At 42.3% G+C, this 24,186-nt stretch overlaps 1 protein-coding gene across 1 annotated transcript in view; it reads left to right on the plus strand.

The window, feature by feature from the left end:
* LOC126546105 (uncharacterized) overlaps positions 1-24,186 on the plus strand; it is a 153,408-nt gene that overhangs the window by 12,301 nt on the left and 116,921 nt on the right. The window contains exons 4-8 of the mRNA XM_055061665.2: positions 1,158-1,241; positions 2,432-2,563; positions 8,575-8,645; positions 13,601-13,667; positions 14,521-14,673. Of these exons, the coding sequence (XP_054917640.1) occupies positions 1,158-1,241; positions 2,432-2,563; positions 8,575-8,645; positions 13,601-13,667; positions 14,521-14,673 (507 nt within the window). The remainder of the gene's footprint in view (positions 1-1,157; positions 1,242-2,431; positions 2,564-8,574; positions 8,646-13,600; positions 13,668-14,520; positions 14,674-24,186) is intronic.

The following is a 24,186-nucleotide window of genomic DNA, read 5'->3' on the forward strand; positions in this document are numbered from 1 at the left end:
TGATTTCAGTCTCAAATTCTTTGCCTCAATATATCGCGAAATGAAAACACGTATCCAGTTGTGCTCAAATTTTGCATAGGGAGTATTACAATTGTCGGACAATTTTTTCGTTGGGTACTATTGGTAGAAACGCAGCAAAAGTCTGGCTCTTATGGGTTTTAAAAATGGCAGTGCAGGGTTAGATGGCTGCATCGACACAGGCCACCTTTTTCAGTTGCAGAATCTTGATTTTCTTGGCCGTTCCCTTCTTTTTTTTTTACCTCAAGTAATCAATTAGACTAAACACAATTAGATTTGTGTTTGAAGCTTCAACTAACTACCGATGGTTGTGAAGAAAAGTTCGAGCCTCTAGAGGCCCCTCTTGCGTGGACATAGCTCGATGGAAACACTTTGCTGCTGGTGCTTCTGCAATTTTGTTTTCTTCCAGTGCCAGGAATGTCTCGTCACACGGAGAACAACAAAACCACGATTGATTTCTGTTCCAAAAAATATCATATCAGCTTTATATAGGCTGTTTCTGTAGCAATGCCTACCTGCAGCTGAAAAATATGAAAAAAGATTGACTGTAATGAGCACCAGAAAATAACAAATTAACTATATTGCAATAATGAAAGTTGTTCACGATGAACAAGTCATAATAAAAAATCCTGAATTTTTGCTGGTTTGCTGTATAAAAGGTTGGCATGGAAAGAGTTAAAGAATCTGACATTGTCTTCAAGCATGAGCATCAAACCATACATGATCTTGTGGAATCATATCACATAAGAAAGAGAAGGATGCATGTGTGATTAAAGCATCAGTCATATTTCATGACTGAGCATTATTGTTAAGTGCACATCAATTCCTTCCTTCCGAGTTTTGCTTTTTGTTCTTATTTTCAAAGGCTGTGTCAGAGTTCATTATTTCTGCACTATGCTTGCTCATGTTTGTTTATATACGTAGCAATTTTATAAGAAAATTATTTGTTTGAAATGCCTAACTTATGTGTTGTCTATCGTGTGTTCTTTTGTTGCTTTTCTATTCTGGTCAGAGATGTACTTCTTTAATTGCTAGATGTCATTACTTTAGCATGCAACTGTTTTATCTGGAAAAAAAATCATTGTGATTTTACTTCAGGCCATCAGTATGTGTTCACTAATACTTTACACCTTTTCTAGGAAACTGTATACAGAATTTCTGAGTGGGGCGAGGAAATTCAGAGCATCATCTCCAAGAGGCACCTTGCTGAAAAGACACTAGCAGTTTGTACTTTTTTCTTGCATTTATCGAATTTCTTTTATTTCTCTCATTTTTTATGCAGTATGGATAAAACAGATATATCCAGGTTTTAAGCACCTTTATCTGTAATGATTTAACTCTCCCTTGATTGGGGCCTTTATAATGGTGTGTTGAAAAGCTTACTGCAGTATCAAATACTTTCAACCATGGTGTGATACATGCATAAATGTTTTCATCATAAGCAGTCATTTGTACCTATTATCTACGGTATTCTCTTCATAGAATGAGTAAGCTTGATGAAAGGAATGTGTGTACATTGTTTGGTATGCATTATTTCTTATGTTTACTTAAGCTGCTGCTTTGCATGCATCAAACTTGAATCGGATCAGGAGACAAATTTGTTGCACTTTATTTTTACTTTTTCAAGCCCCCCTAACTTTGATTTAAAAAAAAATAGGTTCTGTTCCAACACTTACATTATAATTGAGTAAAAATTGCAAATAGCTTAACAGTGGCAGGCTCAAATTTTTCTTATTGTTCATAGCTTGAAATTTAGTCTTAACTATAGTAATGCTCATTGAAAATATCCTCACCCAACTAGACTGATTTCATGGCAAGTTTCAAATGGCCCACACTGCTGCAGATGTTGATAAGGATAGTCCTTATGCTGCTGAAGGCAACCATAACTGGAAGCACATACTAGTTTTATAGATTTTGTTAAATGTTTCATTCCTGATAAATTGGCTTAGCCATTAAGATAAAGACTATAAGGACTCAAAGAAGACGAGGAGTTGATTCTGGTAGAGAAAGGGTGTAAAAAATGCCATCACACCTGCTGCTTGTCAAAAGTACATGATGTTTTCTTCTGCTTGTTCAGTTTTGTTACCCCAACCTGTCAACTTTCAGAAATGCTCAATAGTATTTTCTCCAAGATGACTATAATATAACCCACTGGCAAACCCTGCAGTTTGGCTGGCTTTGGCATTCCACTCTAAAGGACCTTGAGACTAAGCAGAGCAAGAAAGTGTCGGCATCATGAAGCATTGGCAGAACTTGAGCACACAGGCTTGGAGCATGATGAGATTAGTCTCCTGTATTAACCTGCATGATATAAATTTTATTCAGATGGAATGTATGATCTTAAATTAAAAGTGAAAAAAAAAGGGAAATAAAAGCCATATCTTGAAAAGCAAAGATTTTTGCGTCTCTGCAGGTGTCTGAACGCACAGTGGCTGAACTTCAAAAGGAGAACAACCAGCTGAGGAGCTATAATGACAACCTATTCAGTGATATCCAGTCACTGCTGAGTATCATAAATGAAGCCCGTACCACAGGAAACTGGGAGGTGAGCACTTCCTGCTAGACATAAATCTGTAATTTTGGGTTAATGCAAAGTTAATTTCTGTTTTAATCAAGACAAAACGGCAGCTTTTAATTTAAAGCTAAATCTTCTTCGTGTTGTCACCATCACTGTTGTCAGCTTCTTGCTAAATGGCAGGCAGAATGAAGATTCCAGTGCAGTAAAGTTTGACGCTGTAATTTGCCCTGTAGTTATTCCATTTTTACCTGCTTACTGACTGCACTGAAATACTGCAGAGCTTGAAATAAGGGAAGTCAAATTGCGCCAAGTCCGATATGGTATGGCAGGTGCAGCATATCCACCCATCCTTGGTTGAGAAATTTCTGCTGTGATTTTGTGGCATGTCAACAAGTGTTTGTGATGAAAAGTTTCTTGCCTTTTTGCTTATTTTTTTCACTTCTTCAAGGCAATGCCACAGCTGGTTGCAGTAGTAAAGTAGTGGGGACTGTTGCCTCTCATATGAGAGTTATTAAATAAAGACAGAGACTGATGCTCTGAAACCTTTATTTCTGAAAATTAATCATCGGCACGTTTATGCCCTTCTATGTATTCTCCAGTAAGTGAAACACACCTGTTTTACCATTTCTACCAAGCCTACAAAAATCAGTGAAGCTATCTTTTGCCATTTTTTTGATGATCGCCTCTAGTGCCTTGACTGCATCCGATTCCATGATAGAAGAATGTCACAATGTCACTTTAGGACGTTTTTTGTCATGGGGGTAGTAAAAGAAGTCGCAGGGTGCCAGGTCTGGGCTGCAGGGCGAAAAATGGGATTGCGATTAGGGTAGAGGCTTGGGCTAGTTGGTCGTGGTTCATAACAGCGATGTTTGCCTAGCGCACAAAAAAAATCTTGCCCCCACACAATGCTAAGTAGTTTCACTCAACAGGCAAAGCACCTGGTCGAAGCCATTATCCAGTACACTTGCTTTCTTCGGTGGCTGAAAAGTTGCTCTAAGTTGTGCGACGAGAACATAGGCCTGAGAAACGTTACATCGCTGAAAAGAGCCAGCCTGTTGTTCTGCCGTATGTGCACAGCATTTCGCACAGGTTAAAGAAGATTGTCCAGAGCACTAGAGTGTGTGGGCTTTTCTCGGCACCAGAGAAAATACAAAAGCTGTGTAACGATGAGCAAAACATGAACAAGGTGAAAGCAGGAGCCAACGTTTCGACAATTGAAAAGAATGTGAAAGTGAAAAGAAAGTGAAAAGACAAGAAGACTTGTCTTCTTTAAGTCCACTTGTCGAAACCTTGGCTCCTGCTTTCACCTTGTTCACGTTTTGCTCATCGTCTTGAATTTCCATCTTCCGCATTCCCCGTGTTTTCCCTAAAAGCTGTGTAAGTGAGTCAACGCACCACACGCTAACTTTTCTTTGTGCTCCATCAAGCATAGGTCTGATTTCGTTCCGTGCACAGAAGGGGTCATTTACTTGATCCCACTGAAGGGCGGCAAGACTTATGTTTGCCAAAGTGGTAGATGTCTCAACAAGCGCTTGCACGAGTGCCGAAACAACATGTACAATATGGTGCAGGGGCATCTTGGCATTCATTGCCGGGATTGCAAGTGCACCCCTTTCTTCATCAGTGTGTGGTGTTGGCAAGCCATAGTTCGCAGTTAACCCAAGAAATAATAGAAGTGGAGTACATTTAAAATCTAGGTGACCGCTACGTAAGCATGCCTTCCATTGCTCTGTCATGGCCTGAGCGAGATTACCTGGCCCATCACAGCGCAGTCGTGGGCACGTGAAGTGATTTTACTTATCAATGATGTGCTGGTTCTGTGTATCCGCCCTTTTCTGTGTGTTTCCCTGTTCGCCGCGCATATATATTATACTCGTCTGCAAATAGAGATTATTAATAAAGGGAAAATGAAATATCCACCCAAACGTAGCTCAGTGTTACAAAGAAAACCAATACGGGGTCCTCGAAAGAAAAGCCTCGCATTTGGAAGAAAAAATTGTCCTGGTCCGGAACTCGAACCCGGGACCCCACCGCCTTTCCGGGGCAGCCACCATCTCAGCTAACCAGCGGCTAGCAGATGGCAGGGCGAAGTCGAATTTATCGACAACTTGAAGCAAAGGCAAGAGTTTGACATAATAGTTCCGCGAAAACGCTCAAGGTTGAGAGAAGTAATTAATAAAGGGAAAATAAGACATCCACTCAAACGTAGCCAAGTGCTACAAAGGCAACCCATACGGGTTCCTCGAAAGAAAAGCCTCATAGTTGAAGAAAAATTCGTCCTGGTCCGGGACTTATTAATTAGTTCTCTCCACCTTGCGGGTTTTCACAGAACTATTATTTCAGACTCTTGCCTATGTTTCAAATTGTTGATAAATTCGACTTCGCCCTGCCCTCTGCTAGCTGCCTCGTTAGCTGAAATGGTAGAGCAGCTGCGCCGGAAAGGCGGTGTTTCCAGCTTTGAGTCCCAGACCAGGAGAAATTTTTTTTCAACTGCAAGGCTTTTCTTTCAAGGAACCCGTATGGGTTTCCTTTGTAGCACATAGCTATGTTTGGGTGGATGTCTCATTTTCCCTTTATTAATTACTTCTCTCCACCTTGCGGGTTTCTGCAGAACTATTATGTCAAATAGAGATCAGTTGGAAGTTAGCGCTCTTTACTCGTCTCTGTCCTTCCTTTCCTACTTTTGTGTGCTGCGCAAACACTGGCATTATAAATCTTTGCAATGTTTCGGTGAGGCAGAAATTGGGTAACTGTGTTTGTAACCTTGGCCCTTGTGTGGCCGTAATGCAGTTTCTGCTCCTGCACAAGTTCTGGTCTTTTTCATGGGATGTGCTTCCTCATCAATGTCTCAGAAACATGTGTGGTAGCCAAAATTTACTTTCTAGCCTTGAGTTATCTAGTAGATGTATACCATTCTATTGTGTGGTTGAAAAACGTGGTGGCCGTAGCATTATGACTTGCTTTTTTGGCTAGTCGTTGCATCCTAGCCTTTTTTTTGAGTGAGGCTTCCCCTTTTCTACCCACTGAATGCTTTGGCATTTCATCTCTGGGGAATAGTTGTCTGTTCTCTGTGACAGAAAACTTGTTGCAAATTGTATGCGAAGTTTGAATTATGGATGCCTATAGAAGCTGTCAAAATTTAGAGGTGATTTCACTCAGTCAAAAGCAATTTACAAAGGAACTTCACTGTTGATTGGAATATTCTAGGGGCTGTGCAACACTGACTCTGCTTTCAGCTCATCTTAATAGTGTATCTCGAAGTGCTCTAAACATTTTTTTCTAAATTGCTGTCTTCACAGCAGTCACAAAATCAAGTGCAGTATCATAGGTACAAGCCTGCAGGTGACTCAGCCCATCCGGTTTGACCATGGTGAAGTGCGTTTGAGCAAGGGAGATTGCATTAGCTGATGAGATAACATAAGTTTCAGAGTTCAATACCAGCAGACTGTAAATGTTCTTTTTTTTTTTTCCCCCTTCAACTCGGGTACCCGTCGTGGTTGCTTAGTGGCTATGGTGCTGGGCTGCTAAGCACGAGCTCGCGGGATCGAATCCCGGCCACAGTGGTCACATTTCAGTGGTGGAAAAATGTGAAAACACCCAGGTACTTGGATTTAGGTGCATGTTAAAGAACCTCAGATGGTCCAAATTATTCCGCAGTCCCCCACTACAGTGTGCCTCATAATCAGATTGTAATTTTGGCGCATAAAGCCCCATAATTTTTTGCAGCGCGCCTCAGATTACCGATTGGCTGCACTTGGGTGTTATGCATCACTGCTTGCGTCATTGTGGGAATTTCAACTATATTAAGGCTCATGGTGACGCTCATTGGCCCTCGCACCATAATATACCATATATCATCATCAAAGCTCATCACTGCCTGGTTTTGGAATGCTCAAATGTTCATCATTACTGGGAATGGAGCCTGAGGTCTTGAAAAGGATCAAGTCTAGACAGTCTTTGAGTTCTGATAATGTGTACCATCTCTTACAAATTCTTTTTCTGAATAATCAGCTTAAAATGTATTGCTTGTGAATGCATTGGGTCCTAGACATATCAGGTGAATGATCTCATTTACATAATTGCCACTTCCATTTACTGACATAATGTAGGACTTGCTTGAATGCGATAGCTTACAGTGGTGCAACATGAAATATTGTACCACTACCATATTTTGTTGATGCTACCTTCTTTTTCAGATTGATATGCGCACTTCTGTTTCAGAGCACTTCAGCATTGCTACAAAGTCGCTTGAGAAAAAAATTCAAGCTGTATTTCAACGATTAGTGCACTCTAACAGTGATAAATGGCCTTTGTTAAATTTCTTCTTCTTCTTCTTCTTCCTCTTTTTCTTCTTCTTCAGCAGCAGTAGCAGCAGCACCAGCAGCACTCTATGTTTATGTCCACTGCGAGACGAAAGCCTCTCTCAGCGATCTCTAATTACCCCTGTCCTGTGCTAGCTGTTACCAAGTTGTGCCAGCAAATTTCTGCATTTCATCACACCACCTAATTCTCTGCCGTCCTCGACTGTGCTTCCCTTTCCTTGGCACCCATTCTATAACTCTAATGGTCCCATTTGTTATCTGCCTTACGCATTACACGGCCTGCCCAGCTCCATTATTTTTTTTTACTCCTAATGTCAGCTAGAATATCAGCTATCCCCGTTTGCTGTCTGATCCACTCTGCTCTCTTGGCATCTCTTAACGTTGTGCAAAATATTTTTCATTTCATCGCTCTTTGTGCAGTCCTTAACTTCTTCTCAAACTTCTTAGTTAACCTCCAAGTTTCTGCCCCATGTGTTAGTACTGGTAAAATGCAATGATTGTACATTTTTCTGGACTGGCTTAGTCTCATAATAAAGCCTAGCTGCCTTAAATATATTTTCATGAAGCTGTCAGAGCAATCTAAAATTATTAGTTAAAGATACACTAAAGGCAAATATTGAATCAAGCGTAGTGCCAAGACGTGGGATCGTTCCCCACCTGCGGCAAGTTGTTTTTTCATCCACTTTCAATTCCATTAATTTATAATTTCTTTGTTTCAATTAGTCAGTACTAGTAATTTTCCCTGTGTTGTCCTTGGTGTCTTTCTTTGTTGGCTTCTTATGATCTGAGCTTGAGAGTGTTATACATAGTGGAAGCTGTGTACCAATCTAAACAACATACAACTGTAAGAATTTTTCGAAATGATGCCGTAATGGCAAAGTTACAGGTGGTTGATGGAAAACTATGTGGCTGCCGTGGTTCTTCGCTTCACTTTGCTACTTTCCCCTCAAGCACGCACTCCTCTTTGCCACATACACTCACCAACTCCATGCAGAGCAACATAAGCTATGGCTTTTGTCAGCCAACAGGAGGAGCTTCTTCATTGTCCTTCATGTGGCGCCAACTCAACAAAAGCTTAGCAGAAGGATTAGTGGTGAACAATGAGCGAGCCTTCCACTCCTCTCAGAACACACAGCCAACTGTCGTCACATTTGTGCTCTTGTCCTTTATCAACCAACCAATCCAATCAACAGCTTTTACCCCGATAAGGTCATGCATATAACACTACTGGCATCATGACATGTAAAGCCTTCTTTACATGTCGCAAAAAAGCCCGGTGAGGAGCACATTATTGTTCTTTAGTTTGTGGCTTCCCTGCAGTGTATATAGTGCAGCCATATTCACCAAAGCTGATCATTGCAGTATTCTATGCATGATGCATGTGTTTATTTAAGATATGTTCAAAACACGTTCAAAATTGTAAAACAAATATGTAAAAACATGTTCACAATTTCAGAGATGCTTTAGGGGGACCCTTTAGTCATGGAACATTTGCTTTAGTAAAGAAATAGTTTATTGCACTGTGTCACTAATGGTATTGCATAGGATCAGCTCAGGTTTGCATTTATGTTTTACTAGTTTCACTTCTACACATGATAAAGACTGACTCAACATGTAAGAATTGCAGGAGAACACTAGAAAGTGAAGTGTTTGCATTTTTTTTTATTGAGTACTGCCATGCTTACTAGTTTTCTTTTTTATTTACTTCTTTTCCAGATGGATTGTGTCACATTCTGTGTGATTTCCCCTGAAGAAGTTTATGGCCCCATCTGTCGTTTGTCTTCCCAGTATGTGCTTTCTTTTGTTTTTCTTGCAAAAAGTGCCACGAATGCTTATCTCTTCAAGGACTTTTATGTTCTGGGCTCTTTGCTTGAGCCATTAGGAAGACAGTTTTCAATTTGGTGTACTGTGTGGGATTTGAAAACACAGTACACAGATTGCTGCCTCGCGAGCCACATTTCCATCCCTTGATCCTGGACGCATTCATGGCTCAAGCTGGCCACAGCAGGGCCATGCTTCTGATAAAAAAAAAATTTACACACATGTTTGCACAAGAAATATTGGCTGTGCTATTTGTGCAAGAAAAAAAGAGGGGAAGAGAAAGAGGGAGGGATGGACTTTATTTTTCTGGAGTTCATGCTAGCGAATCACAGGAGCATTCATTGCTCTCATGATGTGGTAAGTCAGGGGAGCACCATATGAAAGCAGATTATATTAAAAGCAGCAAGGGAAGACAAGCGGTCTTGTGAGTGAAATTGTAGATTTCCTGCTTTATGTAGAGATGCACTGCGTCAGAAGGTGGTCATGGCTAATAATCTGGTAACTTGGTAATTTACCATGATCAAGTATTGCAGGGCCCCTTTAACCAATTAGGTGTGTGTGTGTGTGTGTGTGCGCGCGTGTGCGCGTGTACATGCATGCATGCATGCATCTCTTTCCTTTCTTCCATTTCATGTCTCATTTTGTGCCAAGACATTGTTTATCAAAACAAGAATTCATGAGCCACATTTCTTCAAAGCAGCTTTACCTATAGTTGTGCTGATATGTTATCAGTTGAAATGCTGCAGCAATTCACATACATTGTTTGCGTTTAATTCTTGACCCGCTGTGGTGGCTCAGTGGCTCTGGCGTTCTGCTGCTGATCACTAGGTGTCAGGTTCGATTAGCAGCTGCAGTGATGATGGAATGTAATAAATGCTAATGTACCTAGCTTTTGTTGCATGTTAGAGACTTTTGGGTGGTCAGAAAAAAAGGGCAACTGCAATGAAACTTGACTATGGCTAAATTAGTAATATATGAGCAGTATATACTACCAAAGTAATCTGTGCAGACCTGCAGGGCTGGTAATGTATGATTTTCTTATTAACAGCCTTTAAATAACAAAGGAGAAAACTGGAGGACCCCAACATGGCCATGAATAGCGCTGGCAAGCACTTCCCAGGTTGATCTTGTACTACATAAATACCCTAGAATATGGACGTGGGAACAGCCACTGCCATAGCACAATTGGTAGTGCAGCACACACATAAAGCGAAGCTTGTGAATTGGGCTCCCACTAGTGGCAAGTTGTTTTTTCGACCACTCTCATTTCCCTAAAGGGTGCCTGACATGGTTTGCAGAAGTTTTTGAAGCGCTTAGTTACAGCCATAATAAAACATTAGCGCCACAGCATCTCATATTAAGAGAGCAACGGGCAATTTCAAGTTACCCTCCTCCCTAGCCATGCTTTTCCTTCTTAACTCGTTCACCAAGCAATCAGGGCTAAACCCCACCTTCACTGGCTCTGTGTTACAGTGCACTGTATCTGTGTCATGATGTGATGTGTCGTCTACTTCCGGTGCCTTGGAGCCAGTGTGCAAAGCCTCTGCTACCTCTCCGCTAGCTGTTTGGCCATCAATTCCCAGCTAGAGCTATCCAAACAGCGTTGCGAGCGTTCTGTCGTTGCATCCAATTGCTGCATGAGCACAGTATTGTGGTAGTAATCCTCCGGCGTTAAGTGACAGCCATAAACATGGAAATCCTGGTGCGAGTCAGATACCGACAGCCTATGTGCTGCAGCCACTCCGCTCATCTGTTGCCTTGCATAAGGACACAATATTGCAGTTTCACATGTCGCCAATCACGAGGTTTGCAGCCCACAACACAACAAGGGCAATTCAGGGTGCTCGCGAAGAGAAACCTCGAGACCAACAATGACTGCGCAGTTCGCATCAACAAGGCACACATTGTTACACAAGCAGATGACACTTGCTGTGTGCTTGAAGTGCTTGAGTGTACAGTAAAACCTTGTTAATTCGACCCTCGTTAATTCAGATAATTCGGACTCATCCTTTGGTCCCGGCAGGTGTATGCATTATTTAATGCAATGAAACTTTCGTTGATTCGGACGTATTTGTCCGCGGTTAATTCAGACAACTGTCAGAGCTCAGCGAGTGCTGCAAATGTGCGATGCAAAAGAGCAAAAACGGCATTATCGTCCACCGAAATGAAGCGGTGGAGTTCACATTGCCATAGTCATCAGTGGAAATCATACGTGAATAACAGCGCCAGATTTCTTCGTACCTATTTGTACCTTTAAAGCCTTTATTCTTGCGTTCACTACTGTGCATAGCGCTCCGTTGGCCAAGCGCCTTCATGACTGCATAGTCACCATCCTTGATCACATCATCAGTGGCCGCGCTTTCCTCTACAGCGGTTGCGGCAGTAGTTTCACTTTGACTGGGTGCATGCGTCAGCAGCGTGCCTTCATGACTGCATAGTTGCCATCCATGATTGCATCGATAGCGACCGCGGTTTCGTCCAAAGTTGCAGCAATCGGTAGTTTCGTTTTGACTGAGTGCATGCATTGGCTGCGCGCCTTCAGAACCGCAAGGTTGCCATTCCACGATTGCGTCGACAGCGGCAGCAGTTTCGTCCACAATGGTTACGGCAAGCAGTAGTTTCGTATTTACTCAGTGCAGAGCTGTCGAGCATGAAGAGCACTGTTTACATTGTGATGGGCGGTGACCTGGCAACACTGGCGAAAAAATAATCGGGATTGGCATGCGGTAGTGAAAAGCATGTCTCGGATGACACGTGCCGTGGCTGCCCTGCAAAAGAGGTCGCAAGGCCTTCACCGCTGCGAGCGCTAATCAGTCACAAGATGAGAATTGCACCCTCTGCATTGCTTTCTGTGCAAAATAAAAACAGGATTTGCTTATTCTCTAGAATAGCTTTATTTCCATCTACTTGATGGAGGAGGCTGCAAGTAAAAGCTGCTCCAGTAGAGGCAGCTTGACGAGGCCCGCAGCCCCCCCATACAGAAATTCATTTAGCAAATAAAAGTGTGTTGACATAGTTAGCATTTGTTTATTGATTTCTTGATACCCTCGATAATTTGACATTCGGTTAATTCACTTTTTTTTCATCCCCATGAAACTCAAATTAACGAGGTTTTACTATAGTGTTGAATTGTCATTGTGTATTCTCTCTCTGTTACATATATTTATAGAAATAAGTTAACCAACATTCCAACTATTACGAACAACATTTGTTCGCTATAAAGTTTGAAAAATGATGCGATGGGGGGGGGGGGGGGGGGGTAGCCAATAAGATAGCTCACCCGACTGATGTCACGTGCCCCCCTTAAGTAGGAGGGGACAGGGCAGCTGAAAATTCAGGGAAATGGCACTGTTGTGATCGGTAGCAATTCACATTTTTAAAACCTTATAATTACACGCCTTACGTGGGGCACTTGAATGTGTAGTGATTAGAAGAACCTACCCTAGCAACTCGGTATGTTTCTACTAAATCATCAAAATCATTTCAGAGTTCCTTTAAGCATCTCATTAAGCATATCTTGATTTAGAGAGGTAATTTTATATTACAGTTTTAATGTAACTGCAATTACACACCTTGTGCATTAGCCAGTCCTTGTGAAGCGTGCAGCAGTGACACAAGATTTATTGCTGTGAAATTTTGTGGGCATGTATTGGCTTCTGTGATGGATGTGTTTCGTTCATACTTTACATCATATTTACCAGGCTCATATGAATTGTAGTTGTTGACTAATGGTGAAAGCATTTACTATCTAATGAGCAGCTTGCTTCTCCGATGGTGTGGGATGCACACATAATGGTAATGTTCTTTTTTTTATATAAACTAGTCAAGCAAAAGTGCCAAATGTATTAGTGAACAATGCAAACAAAAAAAATGCTATATTGTTGCAATATTTGTCAAGCACAAAGCAATGGTAAGCACAGTCATCCTTTAAAGTAGTTAGAATGGCATGACACTACAAGTCTCCTTTACTACCAAGTTGTGAGATTGCTGTGCTCAGAACGAGGTTGTTTTGTACGTACAACACACCCTTTAAGTCACGACGCCATCTTTAGCGCATGCCAGCACCAGTCTTTTTGGCTTTTAAATTGTTTGTTTTCTTATTCACTCTTTCTCACGTCCCGTTCCAATGGATTCCCACATTACGCATTTGTGTTCTCAGCGTCCCGTTGCAGTCGTTGACTTGGGGACCCTCATCTGCAGGCTATCTGTACCTAATCATTGCTTGTTGAATGAATGAATAATAAACGGAAACTGCAGGAAATTAAGGCCAAACTTCCCCTTTATGAGTTTCATGCCAAAACCTCAGCGCCAGCACATCATTATGACATCATGGAAGTATATTCTCGTATTTGAGATTTTTTTTTTATCAAGAAAAGTTCTCGTAGCTTTCCAAGTTCACTCTTCAGCTCCTTTAGAATGCAATGTAGGCCTTCTTTACCAATCAATAATTAACTAGACACGAGTAGATGCCATCAAAATTTGTGACTTCACAGCAAGCTGGTGCAGGAATGTCAGGGTGGTGTAGCTACCTTTCCTTCGTTTTTGCATATCTTATAGTTTGGCAAGCATCCTCTTACAGTAAGTAGCCACTTTACTATTGCAGAAGTATAATTTATTAATTTAGTGTTCATTTAGTTTCCATTGTCATATTTACCTTGGGTTACGTGAAGAAAACTGAGCAAATACTTTGTCTTTGAATTATTCATCTTCTACACTGAAATTACAAACAAATCATTGCACGGAATAGGGAAACGCTAGTTATCATTAATCACATCAAGGCCACCCCATCCCACCTCATGTAGTGGAGAATGCACTGTGCTTATTCTTTAAAACTTGTCTGGACAGTGTTAAGTTTGATGTGCCATTATTACTTTTTAATCACTAGTCATGCTTTATCTTGTTCTGGCTCTCCTTCCTAAAGGCATCCAGACGGAGTGGCTGTCTTGGATCTGAAACCTGGCCGTCCTTTACAAAGCCCAGAGACAGAGGTACCTTAAATGCAAATCCATATTCATTTAATAATACTGGATCAGAAAAACTCAACTGTGCTAATTGTGCTGTCAGCGAACACTCTTAAAGTTGCTTAGATACATGCGCCACGTAGGCATAGAACAAGCTATCGGAGAAGTCAAAAGAATAAGGCGCTTGCTAGCCTAATCAGCTGTTAAATTTCTGGCATAAAAATTTCACTTTTTTTTTCAGGTATATATCTGTGAGAGATAATATGATGAGTACTTTGTGTTAAAATTAAGCTTTAAAGCAAAGTGTCACACCTTTTTGTTGCTTCAGCACACTTTCTTGTTCCCTCCTAAACTCCCTTTTTGCTTCAGTGCTTCATTATGCATGTGAGTGACAGTTCACTGTCATGCATTATTTTGCACTGCCTGCATGTTTTTTTGTGGCAGTAGCTGTGCATGGGTTGACTATTGTCATATTCTGAGCTGGAAATGCTTACTCCTGTTGGATTCTGAGTTTAGTGGTGAAATTGAAAAAAAGAAAAGCTGAAGAAAATGAACAGCAGAGCATTCTGACAAGAAATGTTAGAGATCTCTGCAGCATATATCTCTCTCTCTTTCTCCCACAGATTTCGTTGACATTGTCCAGGGAGTTAATAATACTGATCTTGCGAATGCATAAAGTCTGGCACACAATCCTGGAGTCAAAATGTCTTCATGAAGTTAATGAATTAGTATAGCCTGTTTTCATAAAATTACAGTTCAGTTATATTATATGTGGGATTTTATGGCCCTTGCTTCAAAGGACTAATTTGGATATTTTTTGTTGAACATGCAGCTTGCTTAAATGCATTTTTGGTCATAAGGGTCATTGTTTCGATTACAGGCTATTATTTGTCCAAGTTTTTCAAAGTCAGCTGATCCACCTGCAAAATCCGTACATACTGATGTGGAAATGGCTTTGACAGAATGCAATGGTGGTGCCCTTGACACCCAGGATCCTTGCTCTTCAGCAGGGCTTTATGAAAATGTTCGTGAGGTGAGGTATACTTTTCAATTTTACATGTTTCCAGTGTTTCATGGCAATTCAAAAACAGTTGACTGTCAGTAACTAAGCAAAAACAGTCATTTGGTTGCCCAAATAGACATTCAGCAAGGGATGTAATAAGTACACTGACTTGCCCTGTAAAAGAAAAAGTATCAAGGAAACTGCAAACCACAAATGTATGTCCTTTACTCTTTCCTAACCGAGCCCAAGAAAATCAGTCAATTTTATTGACAGCTTTTCAACGCATTGTTAAACATAATCATCGATATTCTTCTCAAGCAATTCCATGCACCGTATGAAATGAAGATTTCACTGTAACTTTTGGTCAGGTATGGCAATTTCTAGCACTTGGGAAGTCCCAAAGCATAAAATATTAACAGGAAGCATTGTTGAAAGTGGCCTCCAGTGCTCCTAGCACTCTCCCAACCAAACAATGCAAAATTTTTGCTTTGGTTGACTCGGCTACATAATTTTTAAATGACAGCAGTGTTAAAGATGTAGGAGCTCCTGTAGTGACACTCCGATGTCTATGCTGCTTTAATGATGCCTCAAATGTTGGTGCAAGCTCAGGAGAACACTGTTTTGATTATTGTGTTCAACTAATATCAACTGCAATCTAATTTTTTCCCACAGTGGGTTGCTTTCATTTATTAGTGTATTGCAACTTATTATGAGAAATCCTTCCCATCATGTGGAGCTTTCACTCGCACAAGAGCATGCAGTAAATTTCAGACCTACCTTTCGCAGACGCTTGACTAGCAGTCTGATATCTTACTTTTTGAATGCCACCTCTGCAAATTTCCTTATTCATTATTGTACAATGCTGTGAAACACTATACATTAATGTCCAAATACTGTACAAAGCATGCAGAGACTCTAGCGTCAATTCAAGGTGCACGACGAGGTCACCTGTCTTACAGAGAGAAGCTAATCAAGCACGATATTATAGAGTACAGCAAAGCTTGTGGAACGAAGCTCCAACATGACAGTCACTGCTTCAAGAGCCTGAACGTAGAAAAAAAGAACCAGGCACTTGCTGCAAGTAGTAAAAACGAACACTCCCTGCAAATTAGGTGTATACTGATATTCAAATTTGTGAAGCCACAGCTTTCCCACATAGTATGGGCATCACGGTGGCTAATAATCTTGTCACCAAATTTGCTTGAAATATTTTTCTCATGGTCTGACTTCGAGAACGTGGAAACTAAAACTATGGCACATATTTTGTATATTTCATTTTTTTTTACTCCCTACTTTTAGTAAAAAGCTCAAATAATTTTTTTCATTCATGCTTTTTCTTTGCAATTTCACATAACAATTTCTCCAAAATTCTGGTTTACTTCGATTCAGAATACTTAACTATTAGGCTATAATTTTGTGTAGTGCAGCATGGTAGATCTTGCAACTAATATGTCTTGAAGTGCCAAAAAATAAAAGCACCGAAATTGAGCATATTTCTGGTGCTAAGGAAAGAGTTGATGTCCAGATGCAATGTGTAAAGGCAGTGAAAAGGTTTGTCTCTGGCTATCAATGAATGAGCACACTTGTCATGTTGCATTTCAAAACCTATTCCATCTTGAATGTACAAAGTTTTTTATTCACCACCTACATGAAAAAAGTTCACTCTTGCCCAAAATGAATTTGTGGCTGTGTTTATATTTAATTTTAATTTTGAGCTTGACAGCAATATCTGCGCCCTTTTCACTCACTGGCTAGTTTGCCAATTTGAGACAAGATGGTCCTTTCCTCAAGAGTGGTGGTTCACTTCCCGGTCACGGTGGCCGTGTTTCAATAGGGATGGAAAGCAATAACACTCCTGTAGTTGGATTAAGGTACACGTTAAAGAACACCAAGTGGTTGAAATGAATTTGGATACCCCCCGCTATGGCCTCTCTCTAAAGCTATGTGTTGCTTTGAGAAGTTAGATCCCATATCTTAATGTGATTTCCTGCCTCTGACCAATGTACACTGTGCATTTATTTGTGCGCTGACAGTGCCACTCTGGTGTGACAATGTCCAAAAGATTCAACTGTTCGGTAAATCGTTTTTAATTGAGAGCTACTTTGCCATTAGAATGTGCTTCATATATAGTCGAATCTCATTATGTCGAAAACAGCTAATTCAAACTTTCGGTTTATTTGAACTGACACTGTGGTCCCATCAAAGTTATGTGTATTCCAATGGGCGAAAACAGCCGATAATTCTAACGTGCAAGCATTAGCGACGGTTAATTCGAACATACCATGCTCTGAAAATGCTCTCAACAGTTTGCCAATCACATGGCGGTGCCTCCGACCAGCATTGCTCTGACCCTGCCATAGAGGAAAAGCTTAGAAGAGACCCCTCAACGCCCCGCATGCAGTTTCGTGTAACGTCCAAGGGTGATAACACGGTCGCCGCGTGACCTACGCTATATGTGCGAGTGAAAGCGTGTGAGGGGAGCCAACATCAGGGCTCAATCTCGCCCACGTGAAAGAGACGAAGCGAGGAGAAGATGGCGCATCTTCTGCCGTGTGTGAGGCACCCAACGTTGTGAGGCCCTGGGAGGAGGGGAAAGAAGGGAGCGGCGCTTTGCTTCGGCTGCAACTGTGCATTTGGCAGCTGCGCATGGTCGCACGGCCATATCTTGAGAGCGATCTGCATTGGGGGCAGAGTCTAGGTGCGTCGGCGGCCCATAGCTCTGTGCGTGCTGTGTGTTCTCAGCACTCGCTTTGCATTAAAGTGATAGACAGCACGAATGTCACTTCGCTTGCTGCTGCTGCCTCGTTTCCTCCCGGCAGCATTTTGATAGCGAGTTTCTACAGTCATCAAGTGAGATGTGTTCATGTTTGCTCGTGCGCCTGTGATTCCATGCTTGTTAATTTAGCTAGTACACCTATGTTTACAAGTTTATACAGCCGATCGAACTACTATCCTTGCTTCGTATAGCTGTCCACTAATTTGCTATTGCAATTGATGCTTCGCCTTTCGGGTGAAACTGCTACTTTTTTTTACAATGACGAGTCTGAACCAAGACATCCCGATGGGAAAGGTTGTCAGAGACAGTGCGCCACATCCGATTCTGTACAACAAGACGAACCCTGAATACAAGGTCGCAAAGGCGACACCCAGTACCTCATTCTCCTTGTCTTTTGCACACGGCACCGCCGCAACAGAAGGCATAACACCAACACGATTATGATCAGTGGCAACGACTTCGTCATCTTCATAAGACATGACACTTCAAGAACGCCGGATGAAGACCATAAATGCTGTGCTGATCTGTCAGAAGATGAAGGAAAAAGCATGCAAGCGCGCAGCTGGAAGCAACTCTGCTGCTTCGGTGCTAGTCTTATGTGGCAGAGGTAATTAGAGCCATCCATCAAGCTGACGGGAAAGCAAATCCGCTTCCATCCCACTCCTCCTTGCAGCTGCACTCCTCTCGCCCTGCCTCTCAACTCCCTCTCAACTCCCTCGTAACTCCCTCACTGTCGACAGTCTGCGCGCGCGCGCGCCTCCGCACTGCAGCCTCCGGCCCGGCGCCAGCTTAGGCCACTCCCTTAAGTTTCATTTTCTGCCGTTATCGGGAAGTGAGTGTTGGCTGGCATGGGCAGTTTTGTGGTCTTCACTTGCTGTGGGCTTGTGCGCTGCGATATTTCATGACTCGCACCATTCGTGCATTGTGCTATGGTGCAAGAGTACTTCAAGAAGAAGTCCCCCTTTTAATTCGAACAAATTTTTGGGCCCTTTCTAGCTTAAATTATCGAGATTCAACTGTATAACCATAAACACGTGAAACACAGATGTAGAATAATGACGTTAGCGCAGTGCAAGAAGCTCAGGGCAAAGAACACTTCTAGGTAGCCATAGAAGTTTGAATCCTTAGTCTAAATTCAACATACATAAACATGCTAAATGCATAATCTGTTTATGCACATACTTCAGTAAAGCTGCTTCCTGGTTAGGGCACTGGCAGCACTTAATAAAGAAGAATTAGAATAAACATGTACCACTTGTGAATGGCGTTAATTGGTAACTGCTTGCTTGACTGTAGCTTCCGTCCTGCTATGTTTTCATTGTACTTTGTTCCACAATCCCAAAACAAAATCTTAAGCCACCATCTAATCTGGACCAAGGTTTCGCTGTAGTGCAACATTCTTAGGATTATTTGTGATCAAAGGCAAAGTTCCAAGAAAATAATGGTGATACAGCATGCCAAATTATTGGGTACTCGCTCACGCACGTTAATTTTTGGGGCTGTATCTACTCATATCCACCCGAACTCACTCAAACTTGCTCAGATTCGTGCCCATTCAATCGCTCATGATTGGAAAAGAGCGCATTGATTATTGAGTATGCTGACGAATTGGTTGTCTACATCGGTTACATATGTATGTTCGGATCTGAATGTTTCATCACGAGCCACAACGTAAATGAATGACAAGCAATATTGCGTCTTTTCTACAAGCTACTACAAAACTTTAAACTTTATATGAAGTTAACTGTTCTAATGATCATTACCGCATCCAAGAGTCATTTGCTAGGCTTTGCACTTGGTGCAACCCTGCAAATGATAATAACTTTGATAAAACCTTCCTTATGTCCTTCTGTATAGAATCTTCTTCTCTTTTTCATTTGTGCTTCAATAATTGTACTTTGTGCAGGGTATCTGAGTATAAGTATCCCGGTGTCATCTTTATGCATGACATGTCGGGGTCTAATCACATTGATTATATTTATAACAGAGCACTAAAAAAATTAGGTTACCTAACGTCGTACACTATCCAACTCTCCAAAAGATACTAAGCTACTGTTATATAAGTTGCTAATCTGTCCTGTTGTTACCTACGCATCTTGTTGTTTGGAACCCTTATAAGCAGTGTGAGATTCAGAGGCTAGAAGCAATTCAGAAAAAAAAGCTGTAAGATTTGTATGTCACCGTTATGAGCGTGACTTTTCACCCTCTTCTGCACTTCGTTCCTTGACTTTAACTTCACTCTATTCACGTTGCCACATAGCATCGTTAGATTTCTTGCATAGCATCAATTCTTCTATTAGACTTTCAAAAAACAACTGTACTAACCTCACGCCAGAGTCATTGATGAGACATCACAACTTCAACTTAATGCCCTACTTTGCACGCACAAATATGTTTAAATTCAGCTTTTTTCCCTCGTTCCATAAAAGACTGGAATTCCTTGCCTGGGTCTATTCGCTCATGCTCACCCCGAAGTTTTTTATCTGCCATCCAAGATGGCCCTAGCACATCGCCCTCATCATTGTATCGTACCTTTCTGTGTATAATTTTCCTCTGTTAATCCACTCCTGCTATAGTGCTTATTGGGCTGGAGTATGTACAAACAAACAAACAAATGAATGAATGAATGAATGAATGAATGAATGAATGAAACATCTAAGGTCCTACACCCAGAGTGCTGTAAAAACAAATCTACTACAACTGAACACGTTTGCAAGCAATTGCATAAAAAATAGGTAATAAGATGTCACCGCCTCGAAAAATATTACTGTTCCAAAAATATGAATGAGGCTTCAAAGAGAATTGTTAAAGAAAAAATCCTTTCCAGATGTATATTAATCTGAGCAAAACATACATTCAAGACAGTGAAGCTGTTTAAGCAAATTCTCACACTCCTCAGAAGTACTAAGTGTCTGCTTGTTTGTGGTTCTTATGATGATTTATCATTGTTACCACCTGTTATTGCCAATGCCCTGGTTATACAGCCCTTTTAAGGCTTCCATGCGGATAGCGTTGGTTTGCAATGCCATCAACTTTCACGGCCGCAGGCGTACAAATTTTTAGCTGGCCTTCAACATTGAAAGGATAAAATGCACTGTGAGAAGCAACAAGTGTGGATTACTCACCAGGAAGGCTGCATATTCCAGTAAGATAAATGTGAGGCTGCTTTTATTTTATGATCATTAATAATTATATAATAAATTAAATTCTTAGTTGCAGCCACCACACATGTTGCGATGCAGCATCACGGTGTCAGCTTTCACCATTGCAGCCGTACAACTCATAGATTACACTACACATTCTACACTAAATGCCCTACACTACACTGACCTCCAATGTGAAGCTGGTATAACGTGACATGAGAAACAAATATAATAGATTACTGGTTAAAAAAACCATGCATATTGTCACGTGGTCGTGACGTCAAAGAACACAGTAGCAATACTGTGAAAGGCAAAAGTAGCTTTTATTGGGTGAACCTGTGCCCACAAAACAGGCTACACTTAAAGCACAACGAGAGCGGCGAACACAGCCGGCGATCCTCGAAAATCTGATCAGTGGGTCAAGTGCGTCAGCTTTTATACAGCATTCATCTAATGTTCCAGACTAATCGTTGGGACCCGCATGCCTTCCACAAAGTTCTACAACATTCGAGTCACGCGATGAAATCAGATAACACAAGGTTCGGCGACAACAGACAGCGGATAGAAGCATCGATAACTTTCCAGAAACTTCGGATACATGCAGACGCGTCCCGCGCTGTGCGATAACATTTGTTAGGCGGCGAAACGTGGTCGCCCGTTAAATATAAGTACACGTGTCAATACCCCCCTCTTAAAAAGCATCGACCCGATGCTGCAAACAAACGAAAGTAATAAAAGAAAAGCACTCCTAGCAAAGAAAACAACAAAATAAGGAAGTTCGTCAGCATCCGTAAAAGGGTTTAAGACGCACCACGTGGACCACTTCAGATCGTGCGCGGCGTCGCTGGGAATGCGAAATGCCGTCTGGCACGACCTCATAGTCCAGTGCGCCAATACGTCGGATGACCTTGTAGGGTCCGAAATATCGTCGCAGTAGTTTTTCACTGAGTCCTCGTCGGCGTATCGGGGTCCACACCCAAACACGGTCGCCGGGCTGGTACTCGACGAAGCGTCGTTGGAGGTTGTAGTGTCGGCTGTCGGTGCTCTGCTGGTTCTTGATCCGCCGGCGAGCGAGCTGTCGGGCTTCTTCGGCGCGCTGGACGTAGGTAGCGACGTCAAGGTTCTCCTCGTCAGTGACGTGCGGCAGCATGGCGTCGAGCGTCGTCGTCGGGTTTCTGCCGTAGACCAGCTTGAACGGCGTGATCTGTGTTGTTTCTTGCACCGCCGTGTTGTAAGCGAATGTTACGTACGGCAGGACGGCATCCCAGGTCTTGTGTTCGACGTCGACATACATCGCTAGCATGTCGGCGAGGGTCTTATTCAGCCGCTCCGTAAGAGCATTCGTCTGTGGGTGGTAGGCCGTTGTCCTCCTGTGCCTTGTCTGACTGTATTTCAGAATGGCTTGGGTGAGCTCCGCTGTAAAGGCCGTTCCTCTGTCGGTGAAGAGGACTTCTGGGGCGCCATGTCGCAGCAGGATGTTTTCGACAAAGAATTTCGCCACTTCAGCTGCGCTACCTTTCGGCAGTGCTTTTGTTTCAGCGAAGCGGGTGAGGTAGTCCGTCGCCACGACGATCCGCTTATTTCCGGTTATTGACGTCGGAAAGGGTCCCAGCAAGTCCATCCCGATCTGCTGGAATGGTCGGCAAGGAGGCTCGATTGGCTGTAGTAATCCGGCTGGCCTTGTCGGCGGTGTCTTGCGTCGCTGACAGTCTCGGCATGTTCTGACATAACGGGCGACGTCGGCGGTCAGGCGCAGCCAATAATACTTTTCTTGTATCCTCGATAGTGTCCGGGAAAATCCGAGGTGTCCAGCGGTCGGATCGTCATGTAGGGCATGCAATACTTCTGGACGAAGTCCTGACGGGACAACAAGAAGGTAATTGGTGCTGACTGGTGAGAAGTTCTTCTTCACGAGTATATTGTTTTGAAGCGTGAAGGAAGATAATCCGCGCTTAAATGCCCTGGGGACAACGTCGGTGTGCCCTTCCAAATATTCGACGAGGCCTTTTAGCTCCGGGTCTGCCCGTTGCTGTTCAGCGAAGTACACGTGTCAATATAAATGATCTGAATGAGATTTAAGCAAGGTAACCTTTACATGTATAATAGACCCTCTTCATGGAGCAGTTTGCATTAGAGGAACAAGATGGCACTTTTAGTGGCACGCCGCATGTTGTCTCAGCGAAAGTGCACAAATAGGAAACCACAACTGCTTCTGCCCTGCTACTGTGTGCCAGAAATGTGACTAGGTGTTCATTAACACACTGTGTTCCATTCATGCTGCAAAATCTGGAGCGGTAGAAGGAAGACGCGTGCAGTAGTTGGCTGCAAAAATAGTAACTGGCTTATTAAGAAATGGAATCAATCTGTGTGACCGAGTCCATGGGCCACTGCTACATAAGGACTGCCTGTGTTGTTAGCCGCCCTTCACAAGGCGTGGCTTTCCTCGAGGTTAAAAAGGTTACTTCATCCACCTGTGTTGTATCGCTAACCCCTAAAGAAAGGACTTAGACACTGGAACATTGCCAAGAGTGAGTACCACTCATTACACAGTGACAAAGGGAAAAGTGCTGCTTCCTGGTATAAGTAAGTTTCTTGCACATTATCTACACACATCCACCCCAACTCGCACACTAATTTGTGCAAACTTGAATCCATGCGCTGAAGCATGGATGATGGCGACTACACCAACAGCACACGAATTTTTGAAGCTGAATGTTTCATGTAATTCACAGAGTAAGCGATTGGCTAGCGAAAATATGTGCATCTTTGCTACAAGCTATTACAAAGTACAAAACATCTACTTTTCCAAACCCTTTGTGTGCAGCAAGAACAAATCTATCACAACTGAGCACACCTGTGAGCGATTAGGCAGAAAATAAGCAATTGATGATGACCACACTGAGAAACTTTACTGAGTCAGAAACATGACAAGTCGCTGCTTCAAAGTGTTTGCCAAATAAAGAACGAAGAGCAAAACACACTGACCCTGATTTAATTCATAAGCGGAAGGTTTGGAGTACATTTCTTACTTTGCTTCTAGCGCAATAAACACCGTATAAGCTGCTCGTACCATTTGGACATGGCGTAATGAGCTCCGGAAGCTCTTACATGTCCTCTAAATCTGTGGCCAAAGCTTCGTGTCATCCACCCAGTCTCTGTCTACGATAGCCTCCAAAAGAGGTTTGCTGAGCTGCACCAGCATCATGCACATTGTAAACACATAGGCAGCTGAGACAAGTAATGGATGCGGCACCACGTAATCAAACATGGCGGTGCCCACAGGATTGCCGTGAAAAGAGTCCATAATCATTTATTATTACATTTCAAAGCAAATTGGGACTCCCACACACATTGTATTGCATCTATATTTGATATTGACCAGACCATCGCATGCTAACTTTCACTGCCCCACGAAAACAGTCGTGGAACTCCTCTTAACAGCTTTGCTGTAAAATGTAGAGCAAGAACTGTGACCCTGTTTAATTCATAATCAGAGAGTATACACTACCTGTGGCTTGGAGTATCTTCTTACGCTGCTTTCTAGTGCACACATTGTACAGTGGCGCTTGCGCCATAATGGACAAGGCATAATGAGCACAGAAGGATGGATATGCAACATTTACA

The sequence above is a fragment of the Dermacentor andersoni genome, chromosome 1 (assembly GCF_023375885.2).
Source record: "Dermacentor andersoni chromosome 1, qqDerAnde1_hic_scaffold, whole genome shotgun sequence".
Lineage (NCBI taxonomy): Eukaryota > Metazoa > Arthropoda > Arachnida > Ixodida > Ixodidae > Dermacentor > Dermacentor andersoni.